Genomic DNA, 24,728 nt, shown 5'->3' on the forward strand with positions numbered 1-24,728 from the left:
CGATTATCCCGCTTACGTCCCAGGCACTGCTCCAGATAAGTTCTGTTTTTCTTTTTTTTTTGTGGGGTTTTTCGCCCCATCCGATGCGGCCCCCCCGGCCCGGTTCGTCACACCTGGACACCCGTGCCGTGAAGGTGCAGCATCTGGGCTCTCATAGTCTGTATGCTGCTCATGATCTTTTTCTGATGGCCCACCAGCGTGATCCCCAAGCTCATCACGTCCCTGGGAAGACAAGACAAGACAACACATCAATCAATGCACTGGACCACAGTAAAGGGGCAAAACAAGTGCCATTTACAGCCTCCGCTTTTTCATTATTGTGAGTAAAAGGTACATAAAAAAAGCCGCTAAAACGCAGCTGGCTAGTTTATGAATCTCAATGATACGTTTTTAACATCCATATCGAGGATGATGCAGCAAAAAAAAGTATGATCAGAAGTTTTGTTTTATGTTGGGAAGTATGTTTGGAAGTTCATTTGAACCCTTGACAATTTATAGGAATGCGGAGACAAATGTCGACATCTGATGGTCAGTTGGAGTTCTGAGTAAGAACTCAAGGGCAAACCACAGTCTGGGCTGACGCTCACATTCAGCCGCTGTCAAAGAGCAGGAATGCAATAAATAAAGTTCATGTTTGATACGGAACTGTGAAACACCATAAATAATGCATTGTTTCACTTGTTGTTATTCAGTTCTTAAATCCCACACGTGATATGAAATTGGGTGTTCAATTTGACCACAGAGAATAAAACTTGCTTTACACTGTAAGATTGTGGATCAGTCATTAAGCTTTGCAATACATTTTCAGAATGTTCTGATTTTGTCTGAGTGTCACTCGTAGGTGGTCTGCTAGTGAAAGTGAAGTGAAATTGGTCTGTGGAAACAGAGTTTCTCAATGACCCTCGGATTTAATTTAGTTTGGTCTTTGGAAATGTGTTTTTGACTTTTTATTCACACAATTGAAGTTACACATTTTCTGAAATATTTGTAAGGCAGTAGTTATTGTCGTATCAATTATCTAATACTTATTATGTTAAATTCCTTATTATTTATTTTATTCATGTATTTATTTATTTACTACTGACAGACTTAATTGCTTGTAAAATCACAATCACCGAATGTTTGCTTTCATTTAAAAGTCAATGTTATGTAAAAATAAATGAATAGTAAATTAAGCCACAATAAACAAAACTCAATTCTGTATGTGGATTTTGCCTTTAAAGTCAATACGTATAGGGAGGAACTATGCCATCTGAGCCCCTAGAGGGCTTTTAATGTGAAACATCTGTGCACATGTTGAGTTTAAATAAGGGTAGCAATTATAATACCACAATCTAGAAAAGATTAGAAATACTCTTTCTGATATAAAGACAAATTCTGAGCAACAGACCAGTGTGTATAAGAAGTCTCTGTTGTTGAACTCATGGAATTAGTGCTGTAGAAATGTACATTACCTAGGTTTTATCAGGACAACAGATAAACATGGAGGTCTTGAGTTTACATTGACAGTGAATTTAAACAGGAGCAAATCAATGAACAGAGAAGCATTTTACTAAAATATGTTTAGTATATACAATGTTAAATTGTATATAGGACAGAAATGAAGGCCTCTCTAAAGTTCTCTAAAGTTTGGGTAAATAAAGGCCTAGGCCAGTCATTGAAGATGTATGAAAACTTAGAGAAACTCATGAACCTCTTTAGTGTGGATGATATTAATGTTTTCTACTGATGCTTAACCACTTGAGGGCTTCATATCTACTTACTCGATTGACATCCTGGCCACAGATTCCAGGGAACTGTAGCCAGCCGCTGTGAAGTTGTCTCTGTATCGCTCCATCTTGATGGCTTCCAGCCACTCTCCCACTGAGCGGAAAGCGGTGAAGTCTGGTGTGCTCTGATCCAACAGTGGACTAATTGGTCTGCGGGATGAGCACAGAGTGATGTTTATGTCTCGTGTGAAAGGGAAACGTTCCGCTGAAAACACAATCAAGCAGGAGACGAGACAAAGTGACGACCAAAGGCATCCAGCGGTGCAGCAAATTGCGAGAGTGGGGGGGAGAAAGAAACTAACTGATTGGAGGCTTCAATCAATAATATTCACAAAGACATGCAGCGTGTCAGCTCGCTTCTGAAAAATATTTTTGTCAATATCTTTTCAATCTGATTACATTCCCCACATACAGTCTCCATATAATAAAGCACCTTTTAACCAGCTGTAACCTCTCAATCTCACCTCTCAAAGAATGTTCTGACTGCAAATAGAATTCATCTGACAAACGTCAGAGTGAGGTCTGGAGTTCCCACTGCACTTTAAAGTACCGAGAACTCATTACAGAGATTGATTTAAAAGCCCTGCTATTGACCATAAAGCCATGGAAGCTGCTTTGGGGTATCGATCCCCCAGGATTTATCTTTCATCTGTGAACTACAGAGGCTAAATCATCCGCTGGACACTTTGGATCATCCACTAATGCACTAAAATAAAAGTTCAAATTCTTTATTGTATGAAGCCACATTTTTTAAATGATTCATTTGGGGTTTTATTCCCTCACCTTGTACATGTTCCCGCTGGGGTTTTCAATGTGTTAGGGTTGCGGATCATCTTGTCAAGGATGCCAACTATCTGATCGAATTTGGGACGTTCGGCTCTGTCTTTCTGCCAGCAGTCCAGCATTAGCTGATGCAGGCCTGGTGGACAGTCCATTGGGGCTGGAAGACGGTAGCCTTCCTCTATTGCCTTTATGACCTGGGAAATGCAAAACAGATGGAGTCATTAGTATAAGCACTTTGTATCATTAGAATGGCAAACCTTTTGGTATCAGCCATTAATATCTCCCTGAACCTCACCCCAAGACTTTGGTATCAGCCTTTAGCATCTCCTTTAACCTAACCCAAAACCATTTAGTATCTTCCTAACCCCAAACCCTTTGGTATCAGCCTTTAGTATCTCCCTAAACCTAACCCCAAGCCCTTTGGTATCAGCCTTTAGTTTCTCCCTAAACCTAACCCAAAACTATTTAGTATCAGCCTTTAGTATCTTCCTAACCCCAAACCCTCTGGTAAGTAACCTGTAATACCTCCCTAACCCCAAACCCTTTGGTACTAGCCTTTAGTACCTCCCTAATCCTAACCCCCCAACACTTAGGTATCAGCCTTTAGTATCTACCTAACCCCAACAAACTTTGGAATTAGTCTATAATACATCCCTAACCCTAACCATGTACCATCTTTATCCTAACCCCAAACCTAACCCTTTAGAGTGAGCCTTTAGTACCACCCTAACCCTGAACCCTTTGGTATCAGCTTTCAGTATCACCTTCATCCCAAATCCTTCATAATTAGCCTTAAGTAGCACCAGAAGGGTGAGAACAAGCAGATATACATTTAACATTTTATTCTAACCTTTCAAGGCACTACAAGGTCAAAGTTACATTCTAAGTATTTAGTACCTTATATGCCCCATGAGTAAACAAAGGACTATATTTATGCAGCTCTGTAAATAATACAAACAATCTTTTCACAGTGCTTTTCAAATCTAATATATTATCACTCTGCATCACGCATGCAGTTTAGCACAGAGTTCATTAAAAGTCAATGACGTGAGAGCATTGGGTGCAGCGGGCACTTTCATTTGATTTGATTAGCTCCCCTTCCTTTATTGTGTGGATAAGGAGCTGTGTATGTTTCTGCATATATTCATCAGCTCTTTCAGTCAGGACCGCTCAGACGGGAATGACTCATGGAGGGAAAAAAGATGTCAAAACACTGAAACCGTTGGAATAAAGCAAATAACGTTCTTCCTGCATTCCCGGAGGATGTTTGCTGACATCTTGACAAATGCAAAAAAATTCTGACATTGATGTCTGTCAAGTAGCACCCCATACGGCACTTTAATGCCCGGCCATCTTGTTTAGCATTTCCAACATCTGATTGTTCAATCAGCAAGTCTCTGCTTTGGAGCGCCAGAGAATCTTAATAATGTTTAGGCCTGATGCTGTGGGTGTTAAACACCATGCTCCATATAGGAATCTTGAGGCCCGCACAAACTCTCATCTTGCCATCTACCATCAATCAAAATGTGCCAAATGTCGGACAATAAGGGACAGCTTTGAGTGGTCCGGCGCAGTAGGACTCCCTCAGTGGGAGTTGGCAGGAAAGCTGGCGACAGCACTCAGGGAACTGCGGGTGAGTTAATCATTATCAGCAATTTGTGCCATTTGTAAAAAAAAAAATTGTGGGACTGTGTTCTTTGAGGAAGAAAAGTCTGGGCAATGTCAGGAGTCAGCTTTTACGATTTACTTGATGGTAAGGCACTTAAAAGATACATTTTCTGATTTAATTACAGCACCTAAAAGATCCCCCGACATCAGATGTTTCACATCATCAGCAGTCAGGTGGGAGAAGATTCTTTTTTTTCCCAGTTATTTCAAGAGCTGCATTGCTTGAGCTGAAATATCTTGTTTCAATCGTGTTGTGCTTGACGGAGGTTTGACTTAATTAAATTCCTTCTATTTAAAAAAAAAAACTTGTTACTGTTGTAAATATCCAACATAAATCGTGTTCAATTCATGTACAACAAGAGAGATGTGAATTAATTCCCTCTCTTGCAGTAAGTGACTGTAGTGAGGTCTTTACATATTTCATTGACGGGTGTCAAAACGCCTATCAAAGGGATAAATAAAGAAGTACTCTATAAACTTTTGAACTGCACTTCATAAAGTTGGGGGGTTTGCGAGAGACAGATAAAAAAGTCAAAATCAAAGGTATTTACACAAAATGATGGCGGCAGCTCGAAAAAAAAAATGGATCCTAAACTTCCCATAATACAACCCATAACATATTCTCATTAAACCCTCCCCAACTGGTAAATGACCAAGGGCACCTGTGTAATACAAAAAGTGGTGTGATAATGGCCAGTTGATGCAGCTGCATCAAACTTTTTCATGTTGATGTGTAAATTTGGTGATTTGCCCCTTTAAATTTAGAGGGTGTCAATGTCTTTACATACTTGACTCTCATGTCTGAAACAAAGCAACGAGTGCTATGCAAACTGCTAAATATGCTTGAGTTGCTGCCTGTTTAATAGGTTCAACACTGCTACTCACACTGGTTTCACATTTCCATAAGTAATTATAAACTTTTAAGGGCATTCGAATCAAAAGCCTTCTGCATGACAAATTCTTTCCACTCCTGTTGTTTATATTAATAATAGCGTCGAATCCATGTTCTCAGGACTTAATTTCTATGCATGTCCCATTCCGGGTCTGTTTCTCCTTCAAATGGATTCAGACTGCGTGATCATAGCAAGACTTCTTGAACAAATTAAGCGCAAGGTTACCGTCCTGGCCGAGCTGTTCTCGTCAGGGTCAACCACAAAGTGGGAGTTTTGTTTGTGATTTTTATGTTTTAGTGGAATGACTTCATGAGATATAATGAGGGATGGATCTTGGGAAAGTTCCCGCCCTGTTTCCGATGATAGTTGGTAAAAAAAACGGTGTTCTCCCAGACTGTGCTGTTATTTGTAAGCAACACAGGATATATGTTTTAGAAACTCATTGAATAAATGATTGAAAAGAGCTAAAATGCTAACATTTTTCTTTTTTTCTTTTTTAGCTCAAGGCAACATCTTCAAAATCACTCGTCTTTTCTATTCTCTTTTTTGGGTGAGAAAACTCTTTAAAAATCAGCACATATGTCTGTTTTTTAATGGGTGTTTGGATATGAGTTAGTCCATCAGCAGAATGACAAAGTACCTCAATGGCTTCATACCAGGTAGTAACTTACATCTTGATTGGACATATCCCAGTAGGGCCGTTCCCCATAGGACATGACCTCCCACATGACAATGCCATAACTCCACACGTCACTTGCAGAGGTGAATTTGCGATACTGTATGGCTTCTGGTGCGGTCCATCGGACGGGTATTTTGCCGCCCTGTTCAGTAAAACGCAGGTCAGTGGTTGGAGTAAAGATCAAATTCATTATATCCTGCATCTTCCCCTAAAAACATCAATTAGAGAGAGTTTCACAGTTACACACATGGTACAAAACACAAAGAAATAACAACTTTCCCACAATCTTGAGCTAAAATACACACATGGTACAAAACACAAAGAAATAACAACTTTCCCACAATCTTGAGCTAAAATACTGCAACTTTCTAATAAGGCATTCCTTTATAAGGTGAAATATGTGGCTTAAGTAAGGGTAAGCTAATCATTTATTAATGTTTTATGTTCCATATTGTGAATGCCTGGTGCATTTGTAATAAACTCACTGTACACGTAAAAAGAAGGTAAAGACCTTTCCTAAACCTTAAGTTGTTCTTATTAATGACTTATAACTGAGTTATAAAGCATTAGTTAGTGATTAATTAACCATAAATAAGACATAAGTTACAACTTCTGAACCCTTCGTAAAGGGTGAATTGTCAGAAAGTTGCACCGAGACATATCTTGTTTTGCAAATTAAAAATGGTGCAGACAACTTGGGCGTGCACCATTGCCTCGGCTCTATTTTCATGCACGGGCTGTGACTTGATTAGAGGATTCAGACAGGGCTCTGGCTAGTGAGAGAGAGAGATAGCAAGCACTTTAATTGACTCACAGTTGTTGTGTAGACAGCCTCGGGATCGTCGTCGATCACCCTTGACAGGCCGAAGTCGGACACTTTACATACGAGATTGCTGTTGACAAGGATGTTTCGCGCAGCCAGATCCCGATGGACGTATCCCATGTCGGAGAGGTATCTCATTCCCGCCGCTATGCCCCGCAGCATCCCCACCAACTGGATGACTGTGAACTGGCCATCGTGTTTCTACGCAGACATAGAGAGAGAGAAAAAAAACAAAAAAACAGGCGGGTCAGCCGTCTCCGCTGACCATGTGGGTAAAATGTAGGTCACAGCACTGCAGCATCTCCTGCTCAAGATTTATGATATTTATGCGACGCACAGATCCTACTGCAGACCGCCTGCTCTTTGGGACACTCTCTAGCACAGTGGTTCTCAAATGGGGGTACGTGTACCCCTGGGGGTACGTGAAGGCACTCCAGGGGGTACGTGAGATTTTTAAAAAATATATTTAAAATTAGCATCCATTCAAAAATCCTTTAAAAATTGTTATTTAATAAATATTCAATAAAATATAAGTGTAAGTTCATAAACTGAATTTAATGCAACAATGCAATCGTCAGTGTTGACAGTTTAATAAATCAGACACTGATGGCAGAGTGCTTAGTATTACATCTTTCTTTCAACCAAAAATGCTTTGCGCTGGTTAGGGGGTACTTGGCTAAAAAGGTATTTCACAGGGGGTACATCACTGAAAAAAGGTTGAGAACCACTGCTCTAGCAGATGCAAAAGGGAAAGTTACAAAAGATGCTCTTCGAAGGTGACACTCACCCTGAGGAAACCATCTAATGAGCCGTTCTCCATGTACTCGATGACAATCATCACGGGCTTCCCTGGTGAACAGAAGAGATGGAAAATGAAGAGGGCGATCAATTCATAACAGAATTTGTTTGCTAACTAAATGCTTCACAATAAACAACCAATGCCCGAACTGCTTTAGAGTTATTTTTAGTCGCGCGTATTGGCTTTTAATTAAAAGTTACCATCTGCTCCTGTTATTACAGTGCCTAAATGAGAAAATGTTAAACAAGGACTGTGGCTAATTTAATCAGATATAATATCACTCTGACTACAATGCTTTTACCTCCCAAAGCTAAATATGCTTTGATGAAACTGATCTTGCAGGATTTTTAAGGGGAGACACCCCAAGTGAATAGGGTAATAACTCTAATTAATAAATGCCACCATGAAACTTCCCCCAGTTCATCACTTACATTATAACAGTTACTTTATTGTATTACAGGCTTTTCTGAAATTGCATGTCTAAATAGAAATTTGATACAATATCTTATTAAATATGTGCTGATTTCTATACATTTACAGAACAGAAATCTGAACATTGGATAAAGCCAGGTTCCAAATTTTTGTTTCATTTTGTTGACATATTAGAGTCAGAGGTTTTTACAGAGCGAATTTTTGATATCTCTTTGCATCACTGAATAAATCAGAAAGCACTGAGATCGTCAATAAAAATTGAAATGTTCGCAATGTTGTTTGGAATGAAATGCTCGGCAAGCCAGGCTATTAATAATAAATGACCAAAAACCTTCAAAATATGGATAGGAATGAAAGTTTGGTGTAGCTAAGTGCTACTGAAGTGGAGATTGATGGCTCAGAGGGATAAAAAACACAAGACTTAACAGGTGAATTGGATAAAAAAATTAACTAACTGATACAACCATGAAACTTTCCCTGTTGTATTACCAGTTTTCTGCAAATTGTATTATTGAATATGCAAATTATGCATAATGTCATGTTAACCTAAGGTGAATTTAAGAGAAATCTAGAGATGAATTAAGACCAAGTAGTAAAATAAACACCTGATTGTGTACTTTGGATGATATCTTTCCACTAGTCTGAAAGAAGACATGTCATGATGCAGTGCATGAAAAACAACGTTTTTTTTGCCCTTGAGTGTCTCACCTTCAACCCGTCTCATGGCATCAACATTGAGCTCACACTTTATATGTTCATTTCCCCCTTCAAGTGTGATTACCTCTCGTCACGACTCCCTCCAGATGCACCACGTTGGGATGGTCGAACTGGCCCATGATGCTCGCCTCGCACAGGAAGTCCCGCCTCTGCTTCTCCGTGTAGCCCACTTTCAGTGTCTTGATGGCGACCGACGCGTCCCGCTTCCCGGGCAGCTTGAGCCGGCCGCTGCACACCTCCCCGAATTCTCCTGTGTCGAGAGAAACCGTTAGTGAGTGAGGTGTGGTTGGGGTTAAAAATATAGAAATGAAGCACGTCACAATGACAAATTTATGAGTGTATTTTGAGACAAAGCAGCTGTGCAGCGGTGGAATACAAATTGGGAATGCGACATCTTGTTATACTCTGGGGAGTGTAACCAAGACCTATATTAAGACACGCTTGTGTTGCATAGAAGCTGTCATTGACCGCCTCTGTAAAATCCATGTGGCAGCAATTTCTCAGCTGTGGAAAATATCTCAGTGACTGCCTCTACCAGACGCAACCCACACGTTAATTGCAATAACTTTTTCCCCGTTTGCAATGGCACCATCAATATACAATGCATAAAGCCGTGTCAAGGTGTAAATATCTGGCTGTCAGTGTGATATATGAGAGCGCGGAGTGACTAAACAGCAAGGGGCTGAGAGAAATGGTGAAGGTGCTCACCTGCTCCGATAACCCGTTCAATTTTGATGCAGGAGGCGTCCAGCTCCTTGGCAAACTGATGGACGGCCCTGTTGGGGTCCTCGTAGGTCTCAGGGTCAATGTAGGTCTTGGTGCCTGGAAATTTAACTGTAGAAAGGTAAGAGGATTACTGTTATGAATAAATATGCATGCTACGCACCGGCGGGCACTTGACAGGCAAACGATTACTTAAACCCAGTGATTCAGAGGGAATTGCTGAGCAGTCAGAGAGCAGTGTAAAAAAAAAACCCCAAAAACTGTTTCTGTGCGGGAAAATCCATCACAAATGGGAAGCAAAGATTTAAGTAACCCGTAACCTGAGACAACCTCACTGAAGAATAATCTGTCCCCAACGGCTATGTTGGTTTATTATTATAGAACATTTCGTAAGGAACCAAAGAAAGGCTCTACTAATTTGAATAATACAAACAGCTGAAAACTCAATTGCTTAACCACCTTTAAAATCTTGAAGGGGACATATCATGAAAAACTGCTCATTAGAGTATACCACTAACGGCTTGAGGGCTACCTTTGCAGAGGTGCGAAATCTTTTCTCGCAAGCGAATCAGAGCAGACATGGCTTTTCAGGAGCGGGGCTTTAAGGGACAGGCGCTAAAACTGATCGTTTCTGATGTGGGTGAATACAGGTTTAAAGTATTAAAGCATATAAACATGTTCTAGAATAACTCAAAATACAAATATCAATCTGACAATGAGCATGACATGTCCCCTTTAATGTTGAATTCCACTTCACATTTTTCACTTTCAAAGCCATCTATTTGGATTTATGTGGTTTAAATACCCCTCTTTCCTTTTACAAGAAGGTAAATTCAATTTTTTCTTTAAGATTTTTTTTTGTTGTTGTAGGAATCCAGTTGGAAGATTCAAATATCCAGCCTTTCCTGTTGCTGAACTTGTCTTTCTTGGGTCATACGATGAGCCTGATAGGGTAGTTTGATCTGGTGTGTTCAGGCTCAATCGTGGATTGCCCCAGCACTAATGTTCCAAGTTTAAATTAGCCATTTTGAATCCAATTTGAGCAACCAAATTGATTTTTTACCTTCATGTGAATTTTCAGCTCTAAACGTGACCAAATGAATATGTGCAACTTGAATAAAGTTGAATATTTTAGCTGAGTTCAATCTTAAAATAATGTTGACATAAGCCACATTCAGGCATGGCCATAGATACAGTAGAACATTGCATCACTCCAGTAATTTTTTACAGTAACACTGTTATGAGAAGAGTTCATGAAGTGATAGTAGTAGCAGTTTGTAACCAATAAGGAAAACAAACAAGGTTAGAGGGAGGCCAGAGATGGGGTAGGGGGGGTTTACACTTTACACAAATGAACAGCAAATTACAGTATTATGCACTATTAGGCAAACACATCCACTCACAGGGGCGATTCAGCTGTGCATTTCAAATTCCACTGATAACAATAGGACCTGTCAACTTTAAAATTTAATGAGCTTCAGCCATAATACACCCGATAAACGTTGGACCAAAACAACAGAACAGAGCAGAACTGCAAGCTCATCCGTATGGAGAGACTCTTACTCTCCGTATGGAGGAGAGGCGACGCGGCCAATGCCAAACGCCGTAAATACAACAAAACTATTGTGCTCCGGCGAGGGGGACGCCAGCAGCCCAGATTTCCCTCCACTTGGTCCCATAATTGTTTCGTCCAGCCGAGATGTCAGCGGATCTGATAGGAGATGTCTTATCGCGGCTTCCTAGCCCGCTACATGGCAGACAAATTGGGTCCGCATGTTGGATTTGTGCTATCTGGCTTCTGTCGCCCTGGCAGCCTCTCGTCATTTGATATTGCACGGCGGATCGCTCCATTAGGGGCCAGTTGCCGGCACTTGAGTTTTCTCCCAGTTTTTTTTTTCTTCCTCTTCTGCAGGCCTGAGGTAGATCTGTCAGATACTTAGCATCAGCCAAACCGGGACTCGCCGACGCTGTTTCTGCTTTAGCCAGTACACATTGTGACACCCCCATGACCCTCTTGTTTCCAAATCAGCAGTTTGCCTACAGCGTGGATCATTACGGCTCCACTTGGGGAAGCAGTCTGCAGCTGCATCTCCAGGGGCATCATTAGGGGTGGTGTTAAAAGAAAAACACTCTTACCGATAGAAGGGGCTTAGAAGGAGCACCTTCCACAGAGCGTGCACCTGAAGCTCCATTCACTCAGCAGGGGTGAAAGTAGATTGAAGTTCCTGAGTACTAAAACTCCAACCTTCATCTCTTCATATCGTTATCATATAAATGTTTTGATGGCCACATGGAGTAGAAAGAAATTACATGACATCATGTAGAGCAAGTTATTAACTAAAATTTGAAAGTCCCACAAAATCATTTGGGATTTCAAATTTATAACAATTTGTTCTGTTTTAAACGACAACTAAATTCATCTGCCAGCAGAGTGACAGAAGTCGCAGGTTGATTGAACTACTGTCTGTGATGTTGGAATAAAACTGGAGTAAAACATCCCAATTTATTATAACATTTTACTTGTGAGTTTTTTGCAAGAAACCCACAGCACTTGATATAAGACAGTCAGCTGCAGCAGAAGCTGACGTTTTCTAGCAGGAGGCTAACGTAACAATTTTGTAAAAGGCAGCAAGAATGGATTAAAAACAGTGCGGGTCTGTGGTCAGAAAACACACCGACACTGGAACTATTTAAAAGAATACAAAATGACACGATGACGATGGTGCATTCACATCCTCGGATAGTCCCATTTTCCAGAGTTGGGTCTTTTTTTTACCGACACTGACGTGTTCAGGAGCTTTAATGTGGAAACAATATGAATTCATTTTCCCAGACGAAAACACATTTTTCCAAATGTTAAGACACCACATGACTGCAGCGCTAATTCCCTTGTTAGCTTAAGTGAAAAACATGTACAGACAGACAAACTGAGCTGTAAAAATAACCTCCTTGGTGGAGGTCACTGACCATATTTTGCCGTAACGTTAGCAGATGTGTGTTCTTGTTGAAATGGGATAAGTTATGTATCATGAACGTTGGTTTTTGGCAGGAAGCGGCAGTCCACCACCTCCTTCCCAGTACTGCCGGACCGTAACCGCCCTACTTTCATCCCTGTCGCTCACTCAAACCACCTGAGTTATGTCTCTTTTTCTTTCTTTTTTTTAAGAGAACACTCCCTCCTCCACGGGGTCAACCTCTCCTCCCTCCCTGACAGCTGTCACATTCACGCGTTGTAGTTCCCCAACGCCTTCATCTCCACAGACTGAGTCCAGCCAATCAGCTGGGCAGATGTTCGCCTGATTGTTCCCGGCTTTGACTCGAATCAAATGAACTGGGATCAAACGCTCACGCCTGTGGGTGTTAATGTTTTATTTTTTAATTTCAAGGCACCCCATCCTGTTTGGCATGCAGTGTGATTGAGATGTCCCTGTCTATGCATGTATGTGTGTGTGTGTTTGTACACAGACATGTGTGTGCTGATGAATGCGGGCACTCACACTGGAAGTAGAGCTCCTCGTCTCCCTCCTGATCTGCTTTGCTGTACCCGCAGTGCCTGCACGGGGGGAGGGAGAGGAGGGTGGGGGGGAAAGAGGTTGGCAGAATCAACTGATTGTGCGGAGGGAAACGAACGCCCTAAATTACAAGAATTTTTAATGCGGCAGCTAACACCGCGCATCACAAATCCTTCGAGGGAAACCCAGCTGAGGAAGCGGGAGCTGTGAACCCCCGACAGCCTCCACAGCCTGGCTCCACATATCTAAGCATGTCACATATCAAATAAATGCATACGCGGTAGAGGACGGTTCAACACGTCTTGTAATATTCACTTTTGCAATATGAACGTGTTGAAGGTTCCCCTCGAGCAGGTGTTTTTGCTACACAAAGTTGGTCTTTGAGCACGAACTGGGGGAAAAAAAGAAGAAAAAAGATGGATGACGTTTGGAAGGTGGAATAAGCCACAAGTGATGGACATGCACTTACTGCTGATGAAGTGACACGTGTGCAGCCTCGTCTCCACTGTTCATTCTGTTCAAACAGAACTCTGATGTTAAGGCCCTGTCGCTATGTCTGCAGCTATTTATGAACTATTTCGACTCAGGAAAAAGGTAGTAAGTGGGCCTTGACTGAAGATGTAAGTGTCAAATTACTGTTCTTAGGATCAAAAAGGAAATCTCTATAATATTTTTTTAGACTAAATTTGGCAAAGCTGTCAATTGACAATTGCGGTATAGAACACTGTAGATTTATCAAAAAAAGAAATAATGTTTTTTTTAAATTGAGGATTTTTTTTTTGCCTGATTGTGATTTTCTGTATGTTTCTGGTTAGACAAGAGTGCCTGTGTTTGAGAGATGCAAGAACAACTCTGAACATGTGACATTCTATTCTATGGTTTTCTTATAAATGTACTGATGATGTGAAACATACAAGCCAATTTTTACAGATATTATAATATACCCGTCACTTGTATTGTTTTTTTTCTTCTGGTGGAGTAGCTAATATAGATTAGCTCAAAAAACACAATGAAAAGTGTATTATTGTGCATTGTGTTTTGCATGGTCTGCATTAGCTGATCTCTAGCTCATTTTGTCGATTGTAATTCATTTTCTTACAAACTTTCATCGGAGATAGAGCTATCACTGGAGGGTGAAAGTCACCCTGTCACCAGTTTGAAGCTGTATGACATCAGCTTGACTTGACTTATGACTCAGAGAAGAAGAGGGGGGCAAGCTGATTCTGATGAACCCCAGCATTTAAAGCAAGTTCTTATGAAATGCCATTCGTGCAGATGAAAAACATAAAAATCTGTGCCATGCTTCATCCTGCCTTCCGGATCTCAAACACTCTCTCTCACACACACACACACACACACACACACACACACACACACACACACACACACACACACACACACACACACACACACACACTCACAGACACGAATGCAGAGCCAAAGCTCTCTCTCACTCTGGAGTACTTGTCTCATAATGGCTCTGCAAAAGAAATAGCTTAAAAATGTTGTCAAGGCTGGAAGGAGGGGGTGGGGGGATGAAAAAAATGATGCATAGCCCATTAGCACAGCATGCCACAAGATGATGGGTGTGCACGTGTGGGCTTGTGGGCGTGTGTGCATGCGTGTTGGCGTGCGCTTGTGTGACGGCAACCGCGGGGGGGCGCGGAGGCCCGTGAGTGACAAGAGAGGGCTAATTTGACAAGCGCAGACTCACAGGAGCGGAGAGTCAATGGGGCCCGCGAGAGCGTACCTTCTCCCGATGATGAAGCCGAACACCATGAACACCAGGATGATGGTCCCCGCCACGGCCACCACCGCTATGATGATGACGGGGTTCTGCTCGCTGGAGACGATCGCCGCTGACGAGATGGACACACACATATACACACACACACACACACACACACACACACACACACACACACACACACACACACACACACACACAACAAACAGACGGACAGACATGCAGAAAAAGACAAAATTCAGTGTGAACTTTTAGCACATCAAACAACCACAATCGGTGGGACATAAGGCGTTGAGATTGATAACTCCCCACCTCTTTTTCTCCTTCCCTCTGAGGAAGTGGAGGAGGAGGAGGAGGAGGAGGAGGGATTGCTTCTATTTTTGAGCCGTCCTCATACACACGGCTCTACTGTTTCAGAAAGTGGGCTTAATAGTCCCAGACGGCGACGGCCGATGCCCTTCATCTCACACAAAGACACATTCAGGTTGGATTGTTTCCACGTTCGGAGCTCCCACAGTGCTCGGGGCTGTTTTGGTTTTTTATTTTTTTGCGTCGACAACCTGCCGATCGCTTCCGAAGAGAGGCAATCGCAGAGGAGTCGTGTAAAGTTGATGCAAGATGTGTGTGCGTGTGGATGAGAGGTTTCATGCATTTTAAATCAAGTGGTTCTGCACTGTATAAATACTTGGAAGGAGTTAATTTCTTTTATTGTTCTCCTTTCTGTGGAGAGGGGGGGCTGAAATATGTGGGGACGTTCAATCAATTGTTCCAAGCATTGACAATATACCAATTGTGTGGTTTTTTGGAGGGGGGAGGGGGATTAAGAGCACTCCGCTGTCATATTGCCGGTTTCCCCTCTTGAGGCTACACTGCGCTGGTCAAGGACACTTGGACCGGACTGCAAAAACTTCTAACCTTGTCACACGGACACGCTCTGCATGCGGCGCGAGTAATTAATCTGTCCTTTTTTTTATGCAGGAATGTTGGATGTAAAGTGTGGGGGGGGGGCTAGTTAGGGTGGGCAGGTTGGATGTTAGGAGCCTCAAAACCAAATAGAAATTAATGAAAAGTCTTCTTCGTTTTTTGTCTCACTCAGGGAACCAAAGCGTGTTTCTCCAAAATGATGATATTCCTTTCTGTAATGTGGCACATACAATGTTTTTTTGTTCCCCGTTTTGGCTTAATTTACAGATGCTAAAGATTTGAATTATTGTTGCCTCATACCTCATGTGAATTCATGCCTACATTGTATATTATAATACCAGACATTATGATCCATAACACCTCGGAGCAGCATCTCTCACCTAAACTCCCCGATAACATGCTGCGACACTGGGGGCAGAGCTAATGTAGCTGATTAGATTTAAATGAGTTTATCCTCATGACGCTACAGTAGCTTGTCCTCGCGCTTTGGTGATTTCTCCCATGGTGTGTTGTCAGCACAAAGTCTAACGCAATTTCTGTTTGCTTTGCTTGGAAGCAAATTATTTCCCCGGGCTATTACTACAGGGGCTGGAGACGCTAACAGGTTGTGCTTCAATTTGGAGTCCAGAGTCTGGGTCCCAAAACTATGGGATGATATATAGGGCCATGGTCAGACTCTTGCTCCTTCAGGTGCTCTACATCGGAGCGTTTGGAAACAAAATGATGTTCTCAGTGGACTTTTCATTGGAAAGATGATCAGACGGGTGCTAGAAAACCAGGGTGAACACTGAAGAGGTGAAACGGTATCAAAGGATTTTTCTCTTAATGCCAAACCTACATTTTTCTGCTTTAACTTTCATACAGTTTTTAGGACACTAATCACATTGAAAATGTAGAACATATTTTTTAATAAATATAGAAGAAAGTATATCTATGCACCTCATAAAACTACAATTAATAGCCCAGTGATTTTATTGGCTCTCTGCACAGAACTCTTGCTAAGCAAAGACAAGGAAATACTATCAAATTGTTAATTTAAACCAGCATGCATATTACTTGTTTAAAAATCAGGCTGTCGAATAACAATAAAGTATGAATCACTTATTTGATCTTTCTCCGAGACAGTTAACGGTGCTCATTTTGAGGCACCCCGCATACAGACAAAAAACTTCTCTTTGTCCTCTTAAAACACACCTGCCTGGAAGTAACGAGGCTATTTGGCAAACCAAAAAGGTGTGAAAACTAAAAAGATAAAATGAGGACACTTTTATTTAGTATCCAGCAAGGTGACAAAAACAAGCACACCCAAAAACACGGTGCAGGAAGAAGAGGAAATATTGTTTATGTCGGTAAAAGTACAGTCTTTGTTTGACGAAGTTAGCACACAGTGAGCAATGGACTTCAAATAATAATATTCACAACTTGGATTAATTTCTATGACAATCTGTATTCATTCTTCTTTCAATCTGTGGACCGTTATCCACTAAAGGAATATATATAATCGAGGAATGGGCAAATACTTAAAAAAAGTGGTGACTTTGAAGTGGTCATAAAGTTTGTCTCTCTTGATTACCATACCGGTAAATCTGAATGAAATATACTTTGGTGCTCATGGCATCTTGACAATTAACTGAAAGATTTTCAAATTATAAGAATTCTTAAGCCATGTATTGCTAATTGTCTACATCCTTACTATACATGACACATGAGTCATCCACAAGTAAAGCAGTAGTAGTTGGAAACGTGTGTGGTGGTGCATGAAATCCTACCTGTGGCCTCCTCCTTAGTGGTTATCTCTAGTCTGGGGCCGTAGGTTCCGTATCCGGCCTCTGTGAAGGCCCTGATCTGGAACACGTAGGCTGTGCTGGGCTTCAGGTTGTTCACTGTGGCTGATGTGGACTTGGACCTCACCGTTGAGTAGACCCGGTCCTTCTGATCCTGCGCAAGGAATAAACCATGTTTAATTCAAAAAGTGAGATTGTCACCACATGGATGAAATAAAAGGACATCCAACTGCTGTGAGTCCATTTATAGTCCCACTGTCCGTTACAAATACTGCAGATATACTTCAGGGGATGTAATAACCTGCCCTAACCAAAAGGAATGAATGTGATTTAACAATGACTTGTACAATGAATCCAACTAGATTTACGGTGTGGTAATGTAAGATGAAACCATTCATATTTAGTCGTCATTTTAATATTCACTTTTAAAGAATCTCGCAATTCCATATGTATCATGGTACAGGGGTTACAATATATTGCAATTACTTTATGATGACTGGGAAAGTATAAAGAACAGGCCGCCATGTGCATAAAAAGGATCTGAATTTGCATTTATCACAGTCTCTGTAAAATCCAACATCATAGCACTACTTTGAGAGGACATATATACTGAGATGTCGTATATCTTAGTCACTACTTTATTAAATTTACAATCTTTGCACGTAAACTATTCATTCAAATTATCGAAACTGTGTTTTTGAAAATTGATTCAGTATCACAAGACATATTGCGATACTTGATATTTTCCCCATTCTTTTACACACCTAATTAGTATCATACGTTCTAAAGTTGTGCATAGCTTATAAATAATGTATTAGTTATTGCTAAGCCACAGAGAGAACCAGGCATTTATTTAAAACAGTCTTTGTCTCCCTTTTCATTTCACTTCCTTCACATTTACCTGTTGTCTTGAGACATTCAGTATGATGTGCATTTCCACAGCAATTAATCCGTCAGTACAACCGACATGCCATAATCACTACTCTGCTCTTCTGAGTTGCTGTTTTCTTAGAAATACTGTTTTTATCCACAGTTTCATTCCAAACGCATCTTCTTCGCAGTTTCTTTCTATCGCTGTTCAGCTAACTATATGGAAACTTCCTGCCCAGATGTTTCACATTAAAAGCCTTCAGTTTTTCTGTTGAAAACACAAACTCAATACAAAATCCAATCAGTGCTGTGAAAGTGTCTCTTATGCTGAAAGTACCATATAGCCTATTAAGCTATAGGAAAAAAAAAATATAGGCTTAATTTGAGAATTTACAGAATTAAGAAAACTTCACAAAAATGTTTTAGCATCTCTGTGGATTATCATCTCACCATTAGGCAGCCTGCAACCTAGAGCTCATAAACACACGTGACAAAATCTTCTTCATCAAAGGAAATCCATTTGGATGCACAGGGCTGCACGCTTTGTGTACGTGCTCGTCAAACTGTAAGTGTATTTTTGCTCTGCGAGGGCCCAAATGGAATGCCAGGATCTTTTAGGGGGTGTAGTTGTTGTTTCCAATTTTCCACTTTTACAGCTGGGCAGACCGCAGCCACGGTACGTGACATAGGAGACTGATTCGTCAGTGGGTTTTTTTTTGCGAGAGTCTGTGGCCGGCACAGGACTGGAGTTCTGCTACACCCCTGCCTTTGATTTTCGCTGGGTTAAACTCGCTCCATTAAACCTTTGCTATAAGGAGCCAATGTGTTCAGACTTGAAACGTGGGGGGGAGGGGTTTGTCAGTAAAATATACGAGGAAGGAGATAACGGTGACGGATTACTAATTCTGGCAGTGCGGCAGCCACGGACTATGTGTGTGTGTGTGTGTCTGTGTGTGTGTGTGGGGGGTTGGCTGTGAAGGCCTGATTAAAATCTTATGAGCATCTCATTCATTATTGCAATTACGAAACAATGAATGCACTTGCAGGAATCTTGTGAATTCCACTCACAGCCGAGCGGCAGATAGAATACAAAATGAAGAGTCGGCGGAAGTGAATTTGAAGATGGGCCGAGAGATGGAAGGGGAGGTGGGGAGGGGGCATTTCGGAGAGAGAGAGAGAGCCAATGGACGCAAATTAATCTACTGCGGAACTCACCTTTTCGTAGTATTTGATTTCGTACTCCGTGATGACGCCGTTGGGTTGCTGGGGCTCCTGCCAGGACAGCTGGATGCTGCGCTGCTGCACTTTCTCCTTGATGACCTCGCTGACCTGGGACGGAGCTGTTTGGGACAAGAAGAGTTCAATGAGCCGGGGGCTAAAAACTGACTTTAACCAACATGAACAACATTCACAGGGACACTTCTCAATGTTTACGCCTCATGATCGAAATTTAAATCGCAGAGGATAGCTGTTTACCCCAGCCAGTGGAAAACAAAAAATTGTGGATTGTGAATTGAAATTCAGCTCAATTTATTTCAACATTTCCAGCGGGAACAAGCTGACGCTTTTCTCTCTCTGATGACAGATCTATTGAGAAATCCTCTCAGAGGGATGTACCTGTAACCTTCCGACATCAGTCTTATGCAAACCGATTGTCTCTGGCTCTTTGCGTGACTCATTTGAAGTGTCTGGCTGCCTGGATTAACTGCTGCCACATTTAGATTCACTAAACAGTCTACACACTCACACACACACACACACACACACACACACACACACACACACACACACACACACACACACACACAGTTCCATCTTTTAGTTGTCAAGGTGAATGATAGTAATAACCTGAGCTGGAATTTAAAAGGGGCATATGCACATTTTTCAGGTCCATGCCTGTAGTTTGGGGTTTCTACTAGAGCATGTTGACATGATTTGATGTTCAAAGAACACTTTATTTTTCTCCTACTGTCCGTCTGAATATGCCTGTATTCACCCTATGTCTGAAATGCTCCGTTTTAGAGCCTGTCTCTTTAAGACACGGTTATGGTGCACCTTTGCAAAGGCAGTTCTCTGCAAAAAATAAACAATGAAGCTATTTATTTGACAGTGTAATGATATCATACTAGCAACACTACTACAGTTGTAATGTGTGCATCTGTACACGTCCTGTGTCCGTTTTAAAATGAAAGCCCTCCAAGCCTCTTCGTTTGGACAGAATCTCTTCATTTGTTAACACAAGGTCTTATATTCTGTAATATTTGCAGGACAATATTTGTTGTGGAAAATGTAGCAACTTGCACGGCTCTATAAATTAATTGGCTTTTATGTGGATTGTTATTTAGAAATGAGCACTCTCTTTTTAACTTTTTCAGTCTAAAATAAATATAAATGATATTACAATGAAATTACCTGAAACATTCTGGTAATTTCTAAAAAAAAACTCTATGTAGAAAGAAGGGCAGGCGACAGAAATGCTGTCGGTTTGGAGACCACAGCAATAATATACACAGCTATCAAACTAAGCCATATATTAAATGTAATTTAGGGAGCTCTTCAACCTGTTTCCAAAGCAAACAAACTTTTTTCAAGCATCATCTTAAAATAAAAAATAGTCTTCTTGATTTTTGTGCAGAGTTTAGTTTTTTTTTCCACTTGTTTCCTTGAAAGTTCTTGAAAAGAGTGTATTTTTTATTAGAAACAGTCATACTACTCTTACTTAAGAAGTTTTTGCAGTGTGTCACCACTGCTTCTAGTTCTGCAGTTGTGCCTTTCGGCTTGTGGTTCAACTTCCATTACCTTTACATCATCAGCATCTTGAATATAATCACCATCATTTTTACAGCACTTTTCTTAAAGACCCCAGTGAGAAAAACAAAACAAAAAAAAAACAGGGAAAGCTTTTTGGCTTACTAAACCTCACCCCAAGGAGATGATGCTTTAAAAAAAATGTAATCTCCACTTTAAACAGCCTCAAAATCCATTCTGTAAACACACTGTGAAATCGTGATGACTCATGCTGCTCTCGGGGCAAAAGCATATTAATTAACGCGTCTTAGAGAGTTTGAAAAAAGACGTCCTGGGGACGACGTGGACTCCGAAGTGGGAGCCACTTGTCAGAAGCTGCACTTTGATTCCTGTTTTCCCGGGTCTCTCATGGATCGGAGACGTGCTTTTCACATGAAAGGGGAGCTTGTGAATGACGGATTCACACCAAAGGAGATGGGATATTTTAAATGATGGCGTGATGATGTGAATTGGGGTTGATTTTTGAGCAATTTAACAAATGATGAAACACAACAAGCTTATGTTTCTCCACGGGCGTACCATATGGCTTTGAAGTATGTTTTAAAATCTGCAAGTTACAGTCTCAACCCTGACTGTGAACAGCGTCCAACAGGAGACAAGACCTCTTTCCCTGGAAGTTCCATGCCCAGTGACCCAGACTTCTAATGCAGCCTGACCCTAGATTGTTTTAAGATGACCCCGCCACTAATGACTCCGGCTGGATTAAAACCTCATTAGGCCTCATCGACATTCCTGACAGCGACGCAAACGACAGCGGACACCCAAGACCTTGTCAAAAAAAAAACTGCTGTTGTGACATGTTCCCTCATAATCCACCCAAAACACAGGAACAATGCATCCTTTGTCTGCGCATGGCGGACGGTCAAAGGGGACGATTGAGTTTTCCCTCCCCGAGTCACAACAAGCAGTTAGTGCAGCTTAACCTCATCCAATTTGGCTGCTTTCTTCTGCCCTCATCCAGACGGCGTCCTTGAAATATGGACCTCTCCTAAAAGCGGGTTTTTCAAGGTTTATAGGCACTAAATGATGCTTCTTGTCTGTGTTTACTGCTTTAATCTGACATTTGCTTTCATCCCCTGCAGACTTTTTTGGCTGCAAAGAGAAATACTACTTCAGACAGGATATATATTTTCTGTTAGGACTTGAGCGGCCGTTGAAAGAATGGATACATTTAGTTGCGTACTGGCCCAGCAGTCTGTTTGTATGCTTGTAAACTGAGTTCTGCGAGTGTTTTTATCTTTTATAAGTCTTCATTTGGAAATTAATACATTGCAACATCCATTTAAAGTACCAAACAAGAAATACATTTCTGATTGTATGGCGTTTCAGGTTAAAGATTACGCAACATGCAGTGTCAAATACAAATCTCCTTCAGCACCGTAAAGTGTATATCTTCTTTTATACTTTGGGATTTTTATTTATTTTTTCTTCTTCTCTTATGAAAATCAATCAATAAGAAAGAAAAATGGAGAACTGATGCTTATTTCAAGAAGTACAAAAACAAACACATTGATTCACCCCAAAGCTGCTGATGATACTATCCAAACCAAACTCTTTGCTTTAATCTGCACCGCTTCCCACCATAGACGAAACATACTGTAGACGTGTTCCTGTTGCCAAGTCTCACACTTGCCTTTGGGCTTGTCTGCATCCAGCTTTGGCCTTTAACTGTTTAAATGGGTTTGAAATGTCAAACATGTCTTCATCTAAAAAGGAAGATTACTTGGAATGGACACAAATAATTTATGACCAACACAAAACTATGAAGTTCAAGGCTCAATCCAGCAATTTAGTGTTTAAGTTCCATGAAGTTGGGGGACTCACAAAAGAATGATAATCCTGATTTTGAGTCCGTAGTATGTCTTAAGCTTCAAAAACACTTGATTCTGCACTTCCCATGAAGAAATTAGACCATGGATATATAGAAAGAACTGGATGCAGCATCCAACGTGGGCTCCCATTCAATCCTATGAGAGTTGCTCATTGGCTTATGAATTGGAAAAGTATTTTTGGGCCTAATGGTGTCAAATGTCCCTTATTTACTAGTATATATGAAGTCTTATAATGCAATGCAACTTTGAAGTTGACGCAACTGCAATTTTGTTGTGCTTGCAAAATAACAATAAAGTTCTCGATTGATCACTTGATTAAGACTGGTTCCTGTTGCCAAGTCAAACTAAGTATTGATCTTTTTTCTGCCTCTAACTTTGGCCTTTTACTTCCTCAAATCAATGTTTGAAAGGCCACACAAGTGCATATGAGTAATTTGCACTCTTGTGCTAATTGAAGCAAAAAAAATTATGGCTCTTCATTTCTAAAAAAAACCCACATAATTAGCAGTGATGCATAGTTGTCAAGCGGCAGCAGGTATATTATTGCTTGATCTGCGCAGTCAGGGCGCAGCATGATGAGCCACTTTTCCCACACAGCTTCTTCTCCCTCTCCAGAGTGTGACTCAGGCAGCAGATCTGCCCCATTTACCCCCCTTTGGCCCGCGGCTGTATAGCGGCGATGACTCAGCTCAGCCCCGCCCCAACCTTTCACTCCCTTTAACCCAGCCACGGGGCTGACAGAGAGCCCGGAGCCCCCTTGTTTCCACAGAGATCATGAGATCAGCGAGTGGTATTAGTACCATGCGGGGCTGAAAGGGCTATCATGATTTTTTGGGAATGGGAAAAGCGGTCATTCTCAAATTCACTGGGGGGTTTTGAGCGAAGACCAGATTTGAATGTTAATTCAAAAGTAAAACCTGCTCCTCTGGCTCCTCTCCGTCTCCCCCGTGGCTCACTCAGGTGGTCCATTAATGACAAACCGGATTTCAAGGGGCCCAGGACCAGCCAGCCACTCTCTGACTTTCAACATACCTGTGGAGCTTAGCGTGGCGGAAAATTGTATAATTGTCATGCCGCTCTCTAAAGAGACTGTTTGGGGAAAGGCATTTGTGCATCCATTTTGCAATATTAGAAAATGTGTCAGTGACCCCTAACACCTCCTCCTGTAAAGCTAACTGATCCAGAAGCCCAGTCGCTCACCGTGCTCTGCATCTGAGCGTCTTCTGAATACATTAGACGGCGCATTTTAATATCCTCCTCTTTCACTCAGCCGTCTGATTTTTGGACTCCGAGGCGGAGGAGCAGGTTATCATTACATAACCATCTTTCTCCGCCTGCGTGCTTGCGTCACGGACCGCAACCGACGCTATAAACTAATTTATTAATTACTGCTGATTTCAGGACGCCGTCGTGTGTCTTAAAGCCAACGGTCGCCGTTGAGGTGCGGAAGATTGCTGCCGTTTGATAGTGTTTGCAAGGTTTTTAACAGGTTTTTAATTTGAGACAGGAGATTACAATGTCTCCTAGGGAAAATAATTATAATAAAAAAGAATCCTTTGGGCCCAATATGGGCACATAAACAAACGTAAAGCACGGCATCCTTTCAATTCAAACACCGGCTAAGGGACGTGTTTGACAAAGGAAACTGACTGTTACACTAACTACTGGATAAAAACACGTTTGACACATAATAATGAAAGTCCTTTCATCATTTAAAGATTGCATAGTTCAGGAATCTACGTTAACACACTTGTTTTGCCAGCTGGCTCTGCTCTCCATCACAACACATCAAGTATTTCACACAATGACAGCCATTGATGGCTTTAACATGCTGGATAGGTACCATTCAGTTTCCTCTGTCGCCACTGCAGAGCTGAATATTTACAGTGCAGGGGAATGTGCTTGCTAGACTGAAGCCTTTTTTTTTTCTTTTTCAACACATCATCTCCAGCAGCCCGTGAAACA

At 41.4% G+C, this 24,728-nt stretch overlaps 1 protein-coding gene across 6 annotated transcripts in view; it reads right to left on the reverse strand.

The window, feature by feature from the left end:
- Window positions 1–107: 107 nt before the first annotated feature.
- Window positions 108–24,728, reverse strand: part of epha7 (eph receptor A7) — an 83,238-nt gene continuing 58,617 nt past the window's right edge. Inside the window, exons 6-17 of one of the 6 annotated variants that reach the window (XM_054618838.1) lie at window positions 19,339–19,463; window positions 17,239–17,407; window positions 14,513–14,657; window positions 12,784–12,839; window positions 9,272–9,397; window positions 8,628–8,813; window positions 7,403–7,464; window positions 6,607–6,816; window positions 5,785–5,934; window positions 2,553–2,746; window positions 1,764–1,919; window positions 108–222 (exon numbers count right to left, since the gene is read on the reverse strand). In XM_054618838.1, coding sequence (XP_054474813.1) covers window positions 108–222; window positions 1,764–1,919; window positions 2,553–2,746; window positions 5,785–5,934; window positions 6,607–6,816; window positions 7,403–7,464; window positions 8,628–8,813; window positions 9,272–9,397; window positions 12,784–12,839; window positions 14,513–14,657; window positions 17,239–17,407; window positions 19,339–19,463 — 1,694 coding nt within the window. Of the gene's footprint in view, window positions 223–1,763; window positions 1,920–2,552; window positions 2,747–5,784; window positions 6,001–6,606; window positions 6,817–7,402; window positions 7,465–8,627; window positions 8,814–9,271; window positions 9,398–12,783; window positions 12,840–14,512; window positions 14,658–17,226; window positions 17,408–19,338; window positions 19,464–24,728 lie in introns of all 6 variants that reach the window. The other 5 variants (XM_054618837.1, XM_054618842.1, XM_054618840.1 and 2 more) reach the window with 5 other exon arrangements.

Source organism: Anoplopoma fimbria, chromosome 18 (assembly GCF_027596085.1).
Source record: "Anoplopoma fimbria isolate UVic2021 breed Golden Eagle Sablefish chromosome 18, Afim_UVic_2022, whole genome shotgun sequence".
NCBI lineage: Eukaryota > Metazoa > Chordata > Actinopteri > Perciformes > Anoplopomatidae > Anoplopoma > Anoplopoma fimbria.